Consider the following 16,597-nt stretch of genomic DNA (forward strand, 5'->3'; position numbering starts at 1 on the left):
TGGGGTCGTCTGGAGGATGAGGAGGCCCTTCAGGAAGGAGGTGGGCTGGAAGCCTCACCTGTGAGGTGCAGGAAGAATTTCACCACCTCTTCCACAGGGCTGGAAGTGCCACCCCCCAAACCCTGCCAGCGCCTGGCACCTGTGCCACCTGGCTCAGGTGAGGCAGAGGAGGCCCCGTTGGTGCCACACACAGGTGGCACCGAGGGATGTGACACTGGGGACACTGCAGAGGTGACCAGCGTGGCTCAGCTGTGGTGCTGGCACTGGGAAGGAGCAGGACACGGAGATTTTGAGGTGTTTTTTTGCTGGGTACAGCCATTTTTGGGGTGTTTTTCCTCCTTTCCAACCTCCGGGGGATGAATCCCGGGGCTGCCAACAACACTTGAGGTCCCCAGGACTGAGTCATTCCTGCAAATAAACCCCCCCAAGATGTGTTCTCCAGCAGAATTCCATCTCCTGGGGGGCTGCAGGGGTCCCAGGCAGAGCCAGGAGCAGGGGTGGGAGCGGGGCAGGAGGTCCCTGGGGCAGGAGGTGGGAGCTGCCAGGGACAGGGGGGCTTTTCCCTCTTGGAATGCAGTTCCTCGCTGGTTCTGCTGCTCCAGAGCTGCTCCAAAGGAGAACAGCCTGGTCTTGGTGCTTTTGAGGTGGTTTTGGTGGTTTTGGCGTTTTTGAGGTGGTTTTGGTGGTTTTGAGGTGGTTTTGGTGGTTTTTACATGGTTTTGAGGTGGTTTTGAGGTGGTTTTGGTGGTTTTCACATGGTTTTGAGGTGGTTTGGTTGGTTTTGAGGTGTTTTTGAGGTGTTTTTGAGGTGCCACGTGCTGTGGGGTGTGGCAGGGCAGCCCGGGGATCAGGCAGGGCCCTGTGGAGGTGTCACCTGGCCCGGTGTCACCTGCAGGTCACAGAGAGGGACTGGGAGGGCTCCAAGATTCCATCTGAGGCCACTGGAGGCAGCGGGAACCAAAGGGTTTGGTGGAGCTGGGAGCGGTGGAGGAGATTTGTGTCACACCTGGGGGTGACACCAGCGTGGCCCTGGGGTGACAGGGACCCTCCCGAACTGGGAGGACTCCAGGTGGAAGCTGTGACAGGGACACTCCACGTCACCACGGTGACAGCGAGTCCCTGACCCTTTTGGGGTCACTCTGTGGAGTCCTTGGGGGTGACAGACACCCCGTGTCACAGAGGAGCTGGAGGTGACAAGTGAGCTGTGGCCCCTGTCCTTGTCCCCTTGGGGGTTGGTGACACCACACTGTAGCTATGACAGGCATGACACCACACGCAGGGCAGGTGGCAGGGTCAGTGTCACCGTGTCTGGGACAGCCCAGGGGGTCCTTGGTGGCCCCACATCCACCCAGGCACGGGCGTTGGGTCACCAGGAGGATTTGGGGACCCCCTGGGAGGCCGTGGCTGCTTCCTGGCCGGCACTGAACTCTCAATAGACACGAAAGCCATATTTTGGGGAGCTCTGGAGAGGCCAGGGTGGGGGCCAGAGGCTGGGCTGTGTTGTTGTGCTGTGTTTTTTTGTCTGTACATAAAAGGGAGCCAACGACCGTCGATGTGACTTTATAACCTTTCTAATATCCTGTGCTAATCTCGGAAAATAATCCTATAAATATATCTGGATTACACACCTTACCTGCCTGCCTCTCTGCATTTGGGGATGGGGGAGTTTTGGGTGGGGGTTGGTGGGACAGGGGGACAGAGATCAGCCCCCCACCCTCAAACCTCCCAGCCCACCCCCAGACCCACCACTCCTCAGCCCCCCCAAAATTGCCAATTCTCAGACTCCCCTCAACCTTTTCCCTCCCCAATGCCCTCCCAGCCCCTCAGAGCCCCCTCATCCCCTCCCAAATTTCCCAGTTCCCCCCAAAGAGCAGTGAACCCCAAAGCCCTGGAGGCTCCCAGTGTTTTCACCCCCAAATCTGCCCCTCAGAGACCCCCAAATCCTGGCCCCCAGCCCTCCCCAAACAGCAGCCACCCCAATTCCCACCCCCTGGAGCTCCCCAGGCCTTTCACCCCCAAATTTCCTCCACAGCCCCTCCCAAACTGTCCCTTCCCAGCACTTTCACCCCCAAATATCCTCTCAGCCCCTCCCAAATTACCCCCAGAACCCCAATTCCCACCCCCGGAGCCCCCCCAGCCCTGCTCCTCCCCAGGGATGTTCCTCTAAGGATGTCCCTGAAGGCCACCAAGGCCACCAGCCCTGTCACCAAGCTGTCACAGGATGACCCTCGGGAGCCCTTCCTTCCTCTCGAGGAAATTCCAGGCTCCAGAGCGGGGGGGGGTCCCCTCAGTGCCCACCCCCATCCTGCACCCCAAACCCCTCCCTGGAGCTGGCCGGAGCGTGTGGAAAGACAATTAATCCCTAATTAATTTCACTTGTCCTGCCAAGAATTGATCGTTTCCTGCCCGAGAAACTGCGGCGGCTTTCCCGGCAGCGCCATTCCCTGTTTTTCCGCCGGGTGCCAGGGCGGGAGAGGGCAGGGCGGCTCGGGGGCACCTCTGGGGGCACCTCTTATCTCCTGCCCGCACTCCTCGGCTCCCTTTGGAGCGGGAGGAGCGGAGCCGAGGCGGGGAGAGCCGAGAAGTCACCCCCAAAACACCTCGTGGCACGTGGGTGCCCTGTCCGAGTGACCACCCCTGAGTGACCACTCCGGTGCCACCCCCGGTGCCACCCCCGGCACCCAGCGGAGCCCCCAGACTCGTGGGAAAGCCATCATGGGCAATTGTGTCCCCGTGGTGAGTGACCCCCCCCCACCCCCAAAATTTCTGTCCCTGGGGGTGTCACATCCCCGTGGAGGGGAGGGCTGGGGGCACGGGGGGTTTGGGGGTGCTCGGTGTGAGGAGGAGTGTGGGGGTCCCCCAGTTCTGGGCAGGATCACGGGAATCTCCAGTGGGGTTTAGGGGAGTTGAGTGGGGTTTAGGGGGTCCCTGGGGACCTTAAGAGGGGTCACAGGGAGTCCCCAATTCTGAGCAGGATCATGGGGGTCCACAGTAGGATTTAGGGGAGTTGAGAGGGGTTTAGGGGGTCCCTGGTGTTGAGTGGGGTTTAGGGGATCCCTGGTGCTGAGCAGGACCACGGGAATCCCCAGTGCCCAGTGGGATTTAGGGGATTTTTGGGGTTTAGGAGTCCCCAGCACTGAGCAGAGCCCTGAGGGTCCCCCGTTCTGAGCAGGACCATGGGAATCTCCAGTGGGATTTAGGGGAGTTGAGTGAGGTTTAGGGGATCCTTGGGGACCCTCAGAGGGGTCACAGGGAGTCCCCAGCACTGAGCAGAGCCCTGAGGGTCCCCCGTCCTGAGCAGGACCATGGGGATCCCTGGTGCTGAGCAGGATCACAGGAATCTCCAGGGCCCAGAGGGGTTTAGGGGATTTTGGGGGTTTAGGGGATTTTTGGGGTTTAGGAGCCCCCAGTTCTGAGCAGAACCACGGGGGTCCGTGTCCCCACAGGATCTGTGCCCACCCTCCGGGCTCTGCATCCTCCCCGCGTCCCTCCTGTGGGACAACGGTCCCATCCCGGCCCCACCCCGCACCCGGCTGTCCCCAGCCGTGTCCCCGTGTGTCCCTCCCTGATAACCCGCCCTGCCCTGCCCAGCCCAGCCCTGCCCGCCATCCCCACACCGGGGGCGGCCCCACGGCCGGGACCCGGGCGATGTGGCACCTGCCCGACGCCCGCCCCCCTCACCCGCAGACCCCCGGCATCCTGGAGACCCCGGACTCCCTGGACCTGGGGGAAATCACGGGCAACCTCTCCTCCTTCTACGACGACGACACTTACATCAACGACACCCTCCTGGACTACGACGCCACACCCTGCCACAACCGCTTCTGTCCCCTCTTCCAGCGCGTGGCCCCCCCTTTCCTGGCCGCCACCTGCGCCGCGGCCGCGCTGGCCACCGGCGCTTTGCTGGTGGCCCTGGCCAAGCGTCCCCAAGCGTGGCGGTGGCCGCAGAGCCGAGCGCTGGTGGCACAGCTGGCGCTGGGCACGGCGCTGTTCGCGGCGCTGCTGCCGGCGCTGGCCGCGGGCGTGGCGCGGGGTTGGCACCTGGGCACGGGGCTGTGTCGCCTCACGCACCTCCTGTGGCACTGGAGCGTCTTCGCCCAGGCGCTGCTGGTGGCCAGCGGCTCCTGCGGCACCGCCTGGGCTCGCTGGGACCCCGGGAGCCGCCGCTTGGCCGTGGCGCTGTGGGCAGCGGCGCTGCTCTTGGCCACTCCGGCCGCTCTGGTCAGCGGCGTGGCGGCGGGCACCGCCTGCGTCCGGCGCAGCGTGGGCATCCTGGCACCGGCTTACCTGCTGCACCTGGCCCTGTGTCTGTGCCTGCTGCTGCTGCTGCCCGCGGGGCTGCTGGTGGCCGCGCTCTGCCCCAGGGCGAGCGGAGCCGGGCTCGCCTGGCTCTTCCTGGGGCTCTGGGGGCCCTACGGAGCGGGGCTGGCCGGGGAGTTCGTGCTGCAGGCCGGGCTGCTGGAGCCCACCTGCGGCTCCTTCGAGCATTTCGACATCGCGCTGGGGCTGAGCGAGGGGCTGGGGGTGCTGCACTGCGGCCTCGGGCCCCTGGCGCTGCTGCTCGCCCGGAGCTGCCGCCGCGATGCCGGTGCTGCCGGGGGCTGCTGAGCTCCGGGGGCTGCGGAGAGCCGGGACCGCCAAACTCCGGGAATGCCGAGCTCCGGGACTGCCAAGCTCCGGGGGCTGCACCGCGGAGCCAAACGGACCCCCGGCACTGAGCCCCGGCCCCCTGGCACTAGATTTGGACCCCTGGCACCAGATTTGGCACCCTGGATCCTGGGCACCAACCTTGGCCACTCAGCACTGACCCCTGGCCACCTGGCACAAGCCTTGGCACCCTGGCACTGCCCCCTGGCCCCACTGTGCCCCCCCGGCCCCACAGCCTCTGTCCCACACCCAACACTCCCCCAGGACCCCCCCGTTCTGTGCCCTCTGTCCCCTCCCTTGGGGTCTCAGCCCCCTTTTTGGGGCCAGACCCCCCCACTGCCCAGCACAGACAGCCCTGGGGTGCCTCAGGCTGCCCGGGGGGGGTCACCCCAGACCCCTGGGGGATCCCCGAGGCTCAGCCCGCCCCCACTCCAGGGGGGGATTACGAAAGTGATGGGATTTTTTCCATCTCTCCTGACAAGCCAAGAGGATCCAGTGGGAATTAAACACAAATAAACACAACTGCCAGAGGCACTCGTCCAGCCCAGTTAATGCACTGGATGGGACTGGGCGGTGATGGGGGGACGGGAAACGGGGGGTGTGTGCTCCTCGTGCCTCCAAATTGGCAGGAAAAGTCCCTAAGGAAGCTGTGGAGCCTGCCGGGGGGAGCGGGGGCATTGATACCCAGAGCCCACGAGGGCCGGGCGCGTGCAGTCACGGGTGTGACACGGGCACAGGAGTGGGGACAATGGGGCTGCTCTGCCCGAGCCAAGCCCTGGAGGAGCTGGGGGATTGATCAATGGGGAATGAACCCACATTGTCCCCAGAATTTGGGATCCATCAAACCCCTGCAGGGACTCTACACCCCCAGCCCAGCACCATCATTTGGAGCAGGCAAAACCTTCCCCCTTCCCATCTGCCTGTCCCCTTGGGCCACCATGGTCACCCCAGGACACTCGGCCACCTGCTGTCCATGGCTCCATCTCAGTCCCCTCGGGCAGGACAGGCAGAGCAGAGCCCGGGATGTGCCCCCCGAGCTGCGGCTCAGGGCAGGGGGCACAAGGGAACCTTTCCCTGCACCCCTCGGATGATCCCGAATCGAACCACGTCCCTCCAATGGGGGTTTGCCCAGAGCAGGCACACCTGGGGAAGGAGTGCCCATGGCTGCGGTGTCCCTGTCACCCGGGTGGGCACAGAGCTGGGATGTCCCTGTCCCCCGGGAGAAGGGGACACACCCAGGGCACAGCTCCAAGGGCAGCCCCGTGCGGGCGGGTGACCCCAGGTCTTGTGGCACGGCCGCGTGATGGCATGAAATCACCCACCCTGGGCATGAAATCACCCTTCCCGGGCACGCCAGGCTGCTGAGGATGGGACTGGGGACATCCCCCCGGCAGTCCCCTCCCCTCCTCGGGCACATAAACCCGGCGGCAGCGCCGCGCCCGCCCGGCTCCAGCACCGACCATGGGCCACCTGCAGCTCTGGCTGCTCGTCCTGGCCGGGCTCGCGGGGATCGTGGCTCAGGAAGGTAGGGGGGACACCGGGGTGGGGGGACAGAAGGGGCAGAGTCCCAGGGGGGACACCCAGCAGCTCTCAGATCACTCTCAGCCAGCAGAGCTGGAGGATGCTGGAGCAGGGGACAGCCAGAGAGGGCTGTGGGACACGCCAGGCTCCCAGCAGGTCCCCTCTGTTGTCCCCAGACCTGTACCGAAAGGTGTTCGTGTTCCGGAAGGATCCCAGCGACGCCTTCGTGGTGCTGCAGGCGCAGCTGGAGCAGCCCCTGCGCAACTTCACCGTGTGCCTGCGCTCCTACACCGACCTCACCCGGCCACACAGCCTCTTCTCCTACGCCACCAAAGCCCAGGACAACGAGATCCTCCTCTTCAAACCCAAACCCGAGGAGTACCGCTTCTACGTGGGCGGAAAGTTTGTCACCTTCCGCGTCCCCGAGGGCCGCAGGGACTGGGAGCACGTGTGCGCCAGCTGGGAATCCGCCAGCGGCATCGCCGAGTTCTGGCTCAACGGCAAGCCCTGGCCGAGGAAGGGGCTGCAGAGGGGCTACACGGTGGGGGCCACGGCTGCCATCCTGCTGGGGCAGGAGCAGGACAGCTTTGGAGGTGGCTTTGACCTCTACAACTCCTTCTCGGGGGAGCTGAGCGACGTCTACCTGTGGGACACGGGGCTGTCGCCGGAGAAGATGCGCGCGGCCTTCCTGTCGCTGCGCCTGCCGCCCGCGCTGCTGGCCTGGAACAGCCTCAGCTACGAGGTCAAGGGAGATGTGCTGGTGAAAGCCCGGCTCCGGGAGGTGCTGGGGGCCTGAGGGCTGTGCGGTGTGGGGCAGGGGTGGCCTCGGTCCCCGCTGTCCCCTCCTCACGCCTGTCACTCACACCCATCTCCCCGTCACCGCTTCACCTCTACCACCCACCGCGAGGAAGGTTCCCCAGCTGGGGACAGGGTCCCCCGGAGTGCCACCAACACCTGGGGCACCCAGTCCCCTCCCCACGCCCCCCGAGCTGCCCCACGGCCGTCCCTGCACAGGCAGGACACGGATCCAGTGGCTCCAGCGCTGCCCAGCTCCATGTGGAGTCAGGAACGGGAAGGCTCCTCCCTTGGGGACAGGGGGACTGTCCCCAACCCACACTCACACGCCATTTCCCAACAGCCCTGGGGCTTGGGGACAAAGGTCAGTGTCACCACGAAAGTCACTGTCACTCTTGGGTGTCCTCGGAGCAGCTCTGGGTGGCTCCGAGGTCCCTCCTTTCCCACGGTGGTGACAGTGGCCGGGTTGGACAGTGCCATGGGGCCGCTGTGGCTCTGCCTCCTCATCCTCACAGCATTCCTTAGTCCCACGGCCCCACGAGGTGGTGGCAGAGGGACACCAGGACCCCCAGGGGGGCATGGGGACATGCAGGGGGGGTTATGGGGGCAGTGGGGCACCCTGAGTGCTCCAAAGGCGTGAGAGGTGGGGGCAAAGGGGGTATGGGGGAACCCACAAGGGGCACCCCGAGCTCTGCAAGGGGGGGCCATGCAGGGCACAGGGGTCTTGGCAAGGCTGGCAGGAGGGGACACGATGGCAAAGGGGCACCCTGAGGACCGAAATGGGGGACAGCAGGGACTCGACACCCTGTGCCACAGCTGGCGGTGACCCCAGGGGCTGACGCTGGAGGTCACCTCGGCGATGGCAGGAGCAGCTCACGCCTGTCACTCACACCCATCTCCCCGTCACCGCTTCACCTCTACCACCCACCGCGAGGAAGGTTCCCCAGCTGGGGACAGGGTCCCCCGGAGTGCCACCAACACCTGGGGCACCCAGTCCCCTCCCCACGCCCCCCGAGCTGCCCCACGGCCGTCCCTGCACAGGCAGGACACGGATCCAGTGGCTCCAGCGCTGCCCAGCTCCATGTGGAGTCAGGAACGGGAAGGCTCCTCCCTTGGGGACAGAGGGACTGTCCCCAACCCACACTCACACGCCATTTCCCAACAGCCCTGGGGCTTGGGGACAAAGGTCAGTGTCACCACGAAAGTCACTGTCACTCTTGGGTGTCCTCGGAGCAGCTCTGGGTGGCTCCGAGGTCCCTCCTTTCCCACGGTGGTGACAGTGGCCGGGTTGGACAGTGCCATGGGGCCGCTGTGGCTCTGCCTCCTCATCCTCACAGCATTCCTTAGTCCCACGGCCCCACGAGGTGGTGGCAGAGGGACACCAGGACCCCCAGGGGGGCATGGGGACATGCAGGGGGGGTTATGGGGGCAGTGGGGCACCCTGAGTGCTCCAAAGGCGTGAGAGGTGGGGGCAAAGGGGGTATGGGGGAACCCACAAGGGGCACCCCGAGCTCTGCAAGGGGGGGCCATGCAGGGCACAGGGGTCTTGGCAAGGCTGGCAGGAGGGGACACGATGGCAAAGGGGCACCCTGAGGACCGAAATGGGGGACAGCAGGGACTCGACACCCTGTGCCACAGCTGGCGGTGACCCCAGGGGCTGACGCTGGAGGTCACCTCGGCGATGGCAGGAGCAGCCACCTGTGTGTCACCTCTCCCTGACCTGGGCAGCTCGGTGTTCCCCCAAAAGTCCGAATGTGCCCACGTGCAGGTGACAGCCAAGCTGAAAAAGCCCCTGACCAACTTTGCCTTGTGCCTCAAGTCCTACACCGACCTCACCCGGCCACACAGCCTCTTCTCCTACGCCACCGAAACGCAGAGCAACGAGATCCTCCTCTTCAAGCCCAAAGCTGGCCAGTACAACTTCAACGTGGGCAACCAGTTCTTGTCCTTCACGGTGCCTGAAGTTCTCGGGGAGGTCGAGCACGTCTGCGTCAGCTGGGAATCCTCCACGGGCATCTCAGCTTCTGGCTCAACGGGAAGCGCCGGCCCAGGAAGGGGCTGCAGAAGGGCTACACGGTGGGAGGGCCGGCATCCATCGTGCTGGGGCAGGAGCAGGACAGCTTCGGGGGTGGTTTCGATGCCAAGCAGTCCTTCGTGGGGGAGATTTCATCCGTGTACATGTGGGATCTCCACCTTGGAGGCGGTGTGGGCCATGTACGACACACCTGGTGAAACCCCCGTCTTTGGCTGGAAGAATTTCCCCTCAAGATCGTGGGTGAGGTGTACCTGAAGCCCTGAGGTTGTGGGGGGTGCCCCCCGTCCCTGCTGTGTAACCCCCTCTCCCAAAGCCACCCAACACTGCATAAATGGAGAAATGTGGTTTTAGGGTTCTGGTGGTCTTTAGGGGTGTGGGAATTGTGATGGATCCAGGCTCAGAAGCTCCCTAGGGTGAGGAGGGAATAGGGGAAAGAATGCCCAGGCCAGAGCCAGCCAAACCAGATTTGGGGACATGGGGCTGAGCTGGGGACAGTCCTTGGGGGGGTTTGTGCACCCCTGGCAGCCCCCAGGCATGGTGGGGCTGGGGTAGAACTCAGGGGGCCAGGACTGTTGGGGGGCAGCCCTGGGACAACCCAGTGTCCCCAAGCTTGGGGAGGTTCAGTCCCATGTCCCAGAGCCCTGGGGCTGCAGTTCTGGAGCTCTTGGGGGGTTCAGCCCCGTGTCCTGAGGGACTCAGACCCAGAGCCCTGGGGGTGCAGTTCTGGAGCCCTTGGGGGGTTCAGCCTCATGTCCTGAGGGATCCAGACCCAGAGCCCTGGGGGTGCAGTTCTGGAGCCCTTGGGAGGATTCAAGCCCAGGGGTGCAGCTCTGTATCCTGGGGGTTCAGCCCTACAGCCCCGTGTCCCACACAGATCCGGAAGGTCCAGCCCTGGAGTCCCGAGGTGTTCAGTCCCGGAGCCCCGGGGTGGCAATCCCGCATCCCGAGGGCCTCAGTCCCGGAGCCCCGGGGGGCTCAGCTCCCTGTCGCGGGGGATTCAGCCCCCCATTCCTGCAGACCCCTGCCCCGGGGGGTTCCAGCTCGCTGTCCCGGAGGTTCAGCTCCGTGTCCCACAGCCAAGCAGCCGCGGGTCCCCCCCTTGTCCCCCCGACACCGATCCGACCTCCGCCGTGTCCCCTTTGTCCCCTGTGTCACCCCCGCGCCGCCTCCGACGCTCGCTGCGGCCTCGCCCGGCCCCGCTCCGGTCCCGCTCCCCCTCAGCTCCAGCCCGGCTTCGCCTCACTCCGCCTCAGCTCCGCCTCAGCCCGGGCCCCGTTCCGGCCCAGCTCCGCCTCAACCCGGGCCCCGTTCCGGCCCAGCTCCGCCTCAACCCGGGCCCCGTTCCGGCCCAGCTCCGCCTCAGGTCCGGCCCCGCTCCCCCTCAGCTCCTCCTCAGCTCCGGCTCAGCTCCCCCTCAGCTCCGGCCCGGCTTCGCCTCAGCTCCGCCTCAGCTCCGCCTCAGCTCCGGCCCCGCTCCCCCTCAGCTCCGGCTCAGCTCCGCCTCAGCCCGGGCCCCGTTCCGGCCCAGCTCCGCCTCAGCTCGGGCCCCGTTCCGGCCCTGCTCCGCCTCAGGTCCGGCCCCGCTCCCCCTCAGCTCCGGCTCAGCTCCGCCTCAGCTCCGGCCCCGCTCCCCCTCAGCTCCGGCTCAGCTCCGCCTCAGCCCGGGCCCCGTTCCGGCCCAGCTCCGCCTCAGCTCGGGCCCAACTCCGGACCCGCTCCTCCTCAGGTCCGGCCCGGCTCCCCCTCAGCTCCCCCTCAGCTCCGGCTCGGCTCCCCCTCAGCCCGGGCCCGGCTCCGCCTCACTCCGCCTCAGCTCCGCCTCAGCCCGGGCTCCGCTCCGGCCCCGCTCCGCCTCAGCTCTGCTTCAGCTCCGCCTCAGCTCCGCCTCAGCTCCGGCCCCGCTCCGCCTCAGCTCTGCTTCAGCTCCGCCTCAGCTCCGCCTCAGCTCCGGCCCCGCTCCGCCTCAGCTCTGCTTCAGCTCCGCCTCAGCTCCGCCTCAGCTCCGGCCCCGCTCCGCCTCAGCTCTGCTTCAGCTCCGCCTCAGCTCCGCCTCAGCTCCGGCCCCGCTCCGCCTCAGCTCTGCTTCAGCTCCGCCTCAGCTCCGCCTCAGCTCCGGCCCCGCTCCGCCTCAGCTCTGCTTCAGCTCCGCCTCAGCTCCGCCTCAGCTCCGGCCCCGCTCCGCCTCAGCTCTGCTTCAGCTCCGCCTCAGCTCCGCCTCAGCTCCGGCCCCGCTCCGCCTCAGCTCTGCTTCAGCTCCGCCTCAGCTCCGCCTCAGCTCCGGCCCCGCTCCGCCTCAGCTCTGCTTCAGCTCCGCCTCAGCTCCGCCTCAGCTCCGGCCCCGCTCCGCCTCAGCTCTGCTTCAGCTCCGCCTCAGCTCCGCCTCAGCTCCGGCCCCGCTCCGCCTCAGCTCCGGCCCCGCTCCCCCTCAGCTCCTCCTCAGCTCCGGCTCAGCTCCCCCTCAGCTCCGGCTCAGCCCGGGCCCGGCTCCGCCTCACTCCGCCTCAGCTCCGCCTCAGCCCGGGCCCCGTTCCGGCCCAGCTCCGCCTCAGCTCGGGCCCAACTCCGGACCCGCTCCTCCTCAGGTCCGGCCCGGCTCCCCCTCAGCTCCCCCTCAGCTCCGGCTCGGCTCCCCCTCAGCCCGGGCCCGGCTCCGCCTCACTCCGCCTCAGCTCCGCCTCAGCCCGGGCTCCGCTCCGGCCCCGCTCCGCCTCAGCTCTGCTTCAGCTCCGCCTCAGCTCCGCCTCAGCTCCGGCCCCGCTCCGCCTCAGCTCTGCTTCAGCTCCGCCTCAGCTCCGCCTCAGCTCCGGCCCCGCTCCGCCTCAGCCCGGGCCCGGCCCGTTCTCGCTCCGCCCCGCGCGGCCTCCCCGGTACGGCGGGGCCGGGGGACACCGGGGCGGAGGGGACGGAGCGAGGCCGGGGCCCGGCGGGGCCCGGAGCTGCGGCCTGTGGGGACAGGGGGGCCCCCGAGCTGGGCCCGGGGCGCTGAACGGGGGTCCCGGGGGGCTGATGAGGTGGGGGGGTCTGAATTGGGGCACCCGGTTCAGCTCTGCTGGGTGTGAGGGTCCTGACGCGAGGGGTGTCAATTGAGGGGTCTGAATTTGGGGTTTGGGGTGCAGGGGAGTTTGGGGTACCCTGGTCTTGTTCTCCAGGGTGTGGGTTTGGGGGTCCTGGGGGTCCTGACATGGGGGGTCTCAGTTGAGGGGTCTGAATTTGGGGTTTATTTGGGAGTCCTGGCCAAGGGGTGCAAGGGAGTTTGGGGTACCCTGGCCACATTCTCCAGGGTGTGGTTTTGGGGGTCCTGACATTGGGGGTCTGAATTTGGGAGTCTGGGGGTCTTGACCTGGGGGTCCTGGGGATCTGGCCAGGTTCTCCAGGGGGTTGGTTTTGGGGGGGCAGGGGTCCTCATGGGCAGAGTCTGAGCTGGGGGTCTGGGGGCTTTATTTAGGGGTCCCAAGGGTTCTGACCAGGGGGTTTTGGGGGTGGTCCTGGGGCTTTTGGAGGTGTGGAGGGTTCTCCAGGGGGATGGTGTTGGGGGTCTGAGCTGGGGGTCCCAGGGTCCTAAATGGGGGCTTGGCCATGTTCTCCCGGGGTTGGAATTGGGGGGCATTAATTTGGGGTCTCAGGGGTCCTGACCAGGGGCCCTGGGGAGGTGGTAATGGGGTCTGGGGTCCTGAGATGGGGGTCCCAGGGAGTCTGATGTTGTGGGTCATGAGGGCCTGTCAGGAGGTCCAGGGGACTGAACTGGGTGTCCCAGGGGGCCTGGCCATGTTTTGGGGGACAGAGGGTTGTATTGGGGTCCTGGAGATCCTGGAGGCTTGGCCACGTTTACTGGGGAGGGGGTGTTGGGGATCCTGGGGGTCTTTGGGGACCTGATTTGGGGACCTGGCCACGTTCTCCTGGGGAAAGGCCAGGGGTGCAGCTCTGTATCCTGGGGGTTCAGCCCCATGTCCTGAGGGACTCAGACCCAGAGCCCTGGGGGTGCAGTTCTGGAGCCCTTGGGGGGATTCAAGCCCAGGGGTGCAGCTCTGTATCCTGGGGGTTCAGCCCTACAGCCCCGTGTCCCACACAGATCCGGAAGGTCCAGCCCTGGAGTCCCGAGGTGTTCAGTCCCGGAGCCCCGGGGTGGCAATCCCGTATCCCGGGGGCCTCAGTCCCGGAGCCCCGGGGGGCTCAGCTCCCTGTCGTGGGGGATTCAGCCCCCCATTCCTGCAGACCCCTGCCCCGGGGGGTTCCAGCTCGCTGTCCCGGAGGTTCAGCTCCGTGTCCCACAGCCAAGCAGCCGCGGGTCCCCTCCTTGTCCCCCCGACACCGATCCGACCTCCGCCGTGTCCCCTTTGTCCCCTGTGTCACCCCCGCGCCGCCTCCGACGCTCGCTGCGGCCTCTCCCGGCCCCGCTCCGGTCCCGCTCCCCCTCAGCTCCAGCCCGGCTTCGCCTCACTCCGCCTCAGCTCCGCCTCAGTCCTGGGGGTCTTTGGGGACCTGATTTGGGGGCCTGGCCACGTTCTCCTGGGGGTGATATTGGGGATCCTGGAGGTGCTGACCTGCGGGGGGGATCCCAGGGGATCTTTCCTGGGGTCCCAGCATCCAAAATGGGGGTCCTGACCTGGGGGTCCTGACCTGGGGGATCCGAGGGGATCCTCCCCGGGTGTCCCCAGAGCCGCAGTGTCCCCTGTCCCCACAGGCAATGGGTGCATCGGAGCCCCCCAATTTCTCGTGGGTGGTCGAGGGGCGGCTGGCGGGGCTGGCGATGCCGCGGGAACCGGGGCACTACCGGTACCTGCGGGAGCGCGGCGTGCGGCACCTGGTGTCCCTGAGCGAGCGGGCCCCGCCCCACCACGGCTGCTGTCCCCAAATCCAGCTGCACCGGCTCCGCGTGGCCGACTTCACCCCGCCGAGCCCCGAGCAGATCCAGAGCTTCCTGCGGATCGTGGAGGAGGCCAATGGCCGCGGGGAGGTATGGCCGGGGACATCTGGGGGAGGTGGTACCTGGGGGACAGCTGTGGGGGGCAGCTGGGGGAGGCTGGAGGTGGTGACACTAGGGGGATACCTGGGGGAAGACATCAGGGGAGGGGACACTGGGGAAGACATCTGGGGGAACACTTAGGGGACACCTTGAGGGGGTGGCATCTCACGGTGGGGAACGCGTCGAGGGCTGGGGGGAGACCTCAGCGGGGTGACAGCTCAGGGGGAAGGGACACCTTGAGGAGGGACATTTGGAAGGATGGCACCTTGGTGGTGGGGGACACTTTGGAGGGGGTGACATCTTGACACCACGGTGGGGGACACCTTGGGGGTGGGGGGAGGTGACATCTCAGGGGAATGGCACCTTAGTGGGGGATGGACACCACTTGAGGAATGACACCTTGGGAAGGTGACACCTTGGGAGATGGACACCACTTGAGGAATGACACCTTGGGAGGGTGACACCTGCAGGGGAACACCCACCTTATGGTAGGGCTGTGACACCTGGTGGCTGTGACATCTCAGGGAGTTGTCACTTCAAGAAGGGACACCTGGCAAGATGAGGGGAGGGGGTGAGAGAAGGTGACACCAGGCAGAAATCCCGTGAAGGCAGCGCCAAAGCAGGCATCGCCTGTCACTCAGAGGGGCACGTGGGTGTCCAGCAATGCCACCCAGCCGCCGTGTCCCCGTGTCCAGGCCGTGGCAGTGCACTGCATGCTGGGCCACGGCCGGACTGGCACGCTGCTGGCCTGTTACCTGTGCAAGGAGCAGCACCTGGCAGGTGACGATGCCATCCGTGAGATCCGGCGCCTCCGGCCCGGCTCCATCGAGACTGCAGAGCAGGAGCAGGCCGTGCTCCGCTTCTGCCAGTGCCTGGGGTAGGTGCCACCCTCCCCAGGCTGTCACCACGGGGGTTCCCTCCCCCAGTTGTGGCTCCCAGATGTCCCCAGTCCTTGCTCACTGGTGGCATTTTCCCCTCCACAGCACTGGCGAGGAGAGCTGAGCACATGGATGGCATCCATGGAACTGGGCACCCCGAAGTGCCAGGCGTGCCCAGCCCCATCTGCCCCCTCCTGCATTAAAGGACTGGCCTGTGGCTTCTCTCCAGGTCTGGTTTTGGGGTACACACTGGGGGGATGCCTGGTCATGGCTCTGCTGGGCACCCCCAGACCCGGCTTGATTGGCAGCTGCATCCTGGGATTTGGGGTCCTGGCTCTGGGGTCCTGGATGTGGGGTTCCTCACGGTTCTGGTTCTGGATCCCAGCTTTGAGCTCCCTCAGGACCCTGAATTTGGGGTCATTAAAGGTCCCAGTTCTGGGGTTGTTTGGGATCCTGGCTCTGGGATCCTGGGTTTGGGGTTCCTCAGGGTTCTGGTTCTGGATCCCAGCTTTGAGCTCCCTCAGGGCCCTGAATTTGGGGTCATTCAGGGCCCCAGTTCTGGGGTTGTTTGGGATCCTGGCTCTGGAATCCTGGGTTTAGGGTTCCTCAGGGTTCTGGTTTTGGGGTGATTTAGGGTCCTGGTTCTGGAGTTGTTCGGGATCCTGGCTCTGACATCCCTTGGGGTGATGGCTCTGGGGTCCTGGGCTTGGGGTCCCTCAGAGTTCTGGTTCTGGATCCCAGCTTTGAGCTCCCTCAGGGCTCTGAATTTGGGGTCATTAAAGGTCCCAGTTCTGGGGTTGTTTGGGATCCTGGCTCTGGGATCCTGGGTTTGGAGTCTGGCTTTGGGGCCTTGGCTTTGGGGTCTGAGATCTGGGTCCTGGCTCTGGGTTCTGGTTTTGGGGTCTTGGTTTTGGGGTCCTGGCTCTGGGTCCTGGCTCTGGGGTCCCTCAGGGTGCTGTTTGTGGGGTCCCATAAGATCCATCTCTGGAGTTGTTCTGTCCCTGGGGTCCTTCAGAGACCCCGAGCAGCCGCCCCAGAGCACCCCCCGAGCTGTCACCCGCCAGCGCCCCGATGCCACGTGGAGGGTGACAACCGTGTCAGCGCCCGGGGGCCGACCCGGGACGTTGACGCTTAAAGTGTAGCTTAGCCGGAATTGAGGCATCTCCATCCAAAAATCCAATCCTGGAAATCTCTTCTCAGCTGCTCCTAACCTTGGTGGCATTTAAATCCTGGGTGGAAGCGGTGTCACCGTCCCCGTTTCCGGGCGGGTGGCACATGGCTTGGAGCGCCCCGGGCACAATTGGGGCCAGCGCCTCAACCAGCAGCTCCACAGTCCCCAAAAAAGTTCCTTTGGACCCCCACAATGTCACCATCCTCCTCTGGGGACAAAGCACCAGGGTGGTGACACCAGGGTGGTGACATTGGCATGGTGACACCGGGCACTGCTGGCAATCCAGCTGTGCCCTGCCCAGATGTGACCAGAACTGGGAAGGGGGCTCACCACAGGGTGTGGGGTCACTCTAAAACTTTGGGGTCACCCAGCTGGCCCTGGTGCCCCATGGTGGGGTTTTGGGGACACCCGCGTCCCCCAGGTGATGCCACAGCGAGGCCACACCAGCGCACCGAGCATGTGGGGGGCACATGCCCGGGGCACAGCCACTTTGGGGTGCCCAGCCCTGCGTGGGGGCCACCACGGGGACAATGGGGACACGGTGGGGACGATGTGGCCGCGATGGGGACGCCGTGGCCGCGGTGGCA

General features: G+C 66.0%; 4 protein-coding genes across 4 annotated transcripts; all 4 read left to right on the forward strand.

Moving 5' to 3' along the window:
• The first annotated feature begins 2,357 nt into the window (after window positions 1-2,357).
• On the forward strand, window positions 2,358-5,184 carry LOC121358367 (atypical chemokine receptor 1-like). Its single transcript, XM_041476473.1, has 2 exons — window positions 2,358-2,736; window positions 3,688-5,184. Exons 1-2 carry the CDS (start codon window positions 2,716-2,718, stop codon window positions 4,606-4,608), a joined length of 942 nt encoding a protein of 313 aa, XP_041332407.1. The 5' UTR covers window positions 2,358-2,715; the 3' UTR covers window positions 4,609-5,184.
• A 924-nt stretch (window positions 5,185-6,108) lies between these two features.
• On the forward strand, window positions 6,109-7,217 carry LOC121358368 (serum amyloid P-component-like). Its single transcript, XM_041476474.1, has 2 exons — window positions 6,109-6,172; window positions 6,345-7,217. The coding sequence occupies exons 1-2, from the start codon at window positions 6,109-6,111 to the stop codon at window positions 6,962-6,964; spliced, it is 684 nt and encodes a 227-aa protein (XP_041332408.1). The 3' UTR covers window positions 6,965-7,217.
• A 633-nt stretch (window positions 7,218-7,850) lies between these two features.
• LOC121358369 (mucosal pentraxin-like) lies at window positions 7,851-10,291 on the forward strand. The gene is given in 4 exon segments (XM_041476476.1): window positions 7,851-8,978; window positions 8,981-9,149; window positions 9,151-9,224; window positions 9,227-10,291. Coding segments are annotated over 4 exon segments (612 nt in total). The 5' UTR covers window positions 7,851-8,644; the 3' UTR covers window positions 9,262-10,291.
• Window positions 10,292-13,679: 3,388 nt separating this feature from the next.
• On the forward strand, window positions 13,680-15,056 carry DUSP23 (dual specificity phosphatase 23). The gene is made up of 3 exons (XM_041476472.1): window positions 13,680-13,952; window positions 14,657-14,838; window positions 14,945-15,056. Exons 1-3 carry the CDS (start codon window positions 13,683-13,685, stop codon window positions 14,961-14,963), a joined length of 471 nt encoding a protein of 156 aa, XP_041332406.1. The 5' UTR covers window positions 13,680-13,682; the 3' UTR covers window positions 14,964-15,056.
• The last annotated feature ends 1,541 nt before the right edge of the window (window positions 15,057-16,597 follow it).

This window comes from Pyrgilauda ruficollis, unplaced genomic scaffold, assembly GCF_017590135.1.
Source record: "Pyrgilauda ruficollis isolate IOZ18807 unplaced genomic scaffold, ASM1759013v1 scaffold388, whole genome shotgun sequence".
In the NCBI taxonomy this organism is placed as follows: Eukaryota; Metazoa; Chordata; class Aves; order Passeriformes; family Passeridae; genus Pyrgilauda; species Pyrgilauda ruficollis.

What these genes read in the sequence shown, in the direction of transcription:
- LOC121358368 (XM_041476474.1), top strand. Translation starts at nt 6,109, where the DNA reads ATGGGCCACCTGCAGCTCTGGCTGCTCGTCCTGGCCGGGCTCGCGGGG. An exon ending in GGGGATCGTGGCTCAGGAAG is followed by an intron (nt 6,173 to 6,344) that starts GTAGGGGGGACA and finishes TGTTGTCCCCAG; the next exon opens with ACCTGTACCGAAAGGTGTTC.
- LOC121358367 (XM_041476473.1), top strand. Translation starts at nt 2,716, where the DNA reads ATGGGCAATTGTGTCCCCGTG. An exon ending in TGGGCAATTGTGTCCCCGTG is followed by an intron (nt 2,737 to 3,687) that starts GTGAGTGACCCC and finishes CCTCACCCGCAG; the next exon opens with ACCCCCGGCATCCTGGAGAC.
- DUSP23 (XM_041476472.1), top strand. Translation starts at nt 13,683, where the DNA reads ATGGGTGCATCGGAGCCCCCCAATTTCTCGTGGGTGGTCGAGGGGCGG. An exon ending in AGGCCAATGGCCGCGGGGAG is followed by an intron (nt 13,953 to 14,656) that starts GTATGGCCGGGG and finishes CCCCGTGTCCAG; the next exon opens with GCCGTGGCAGTGCACTGCAT.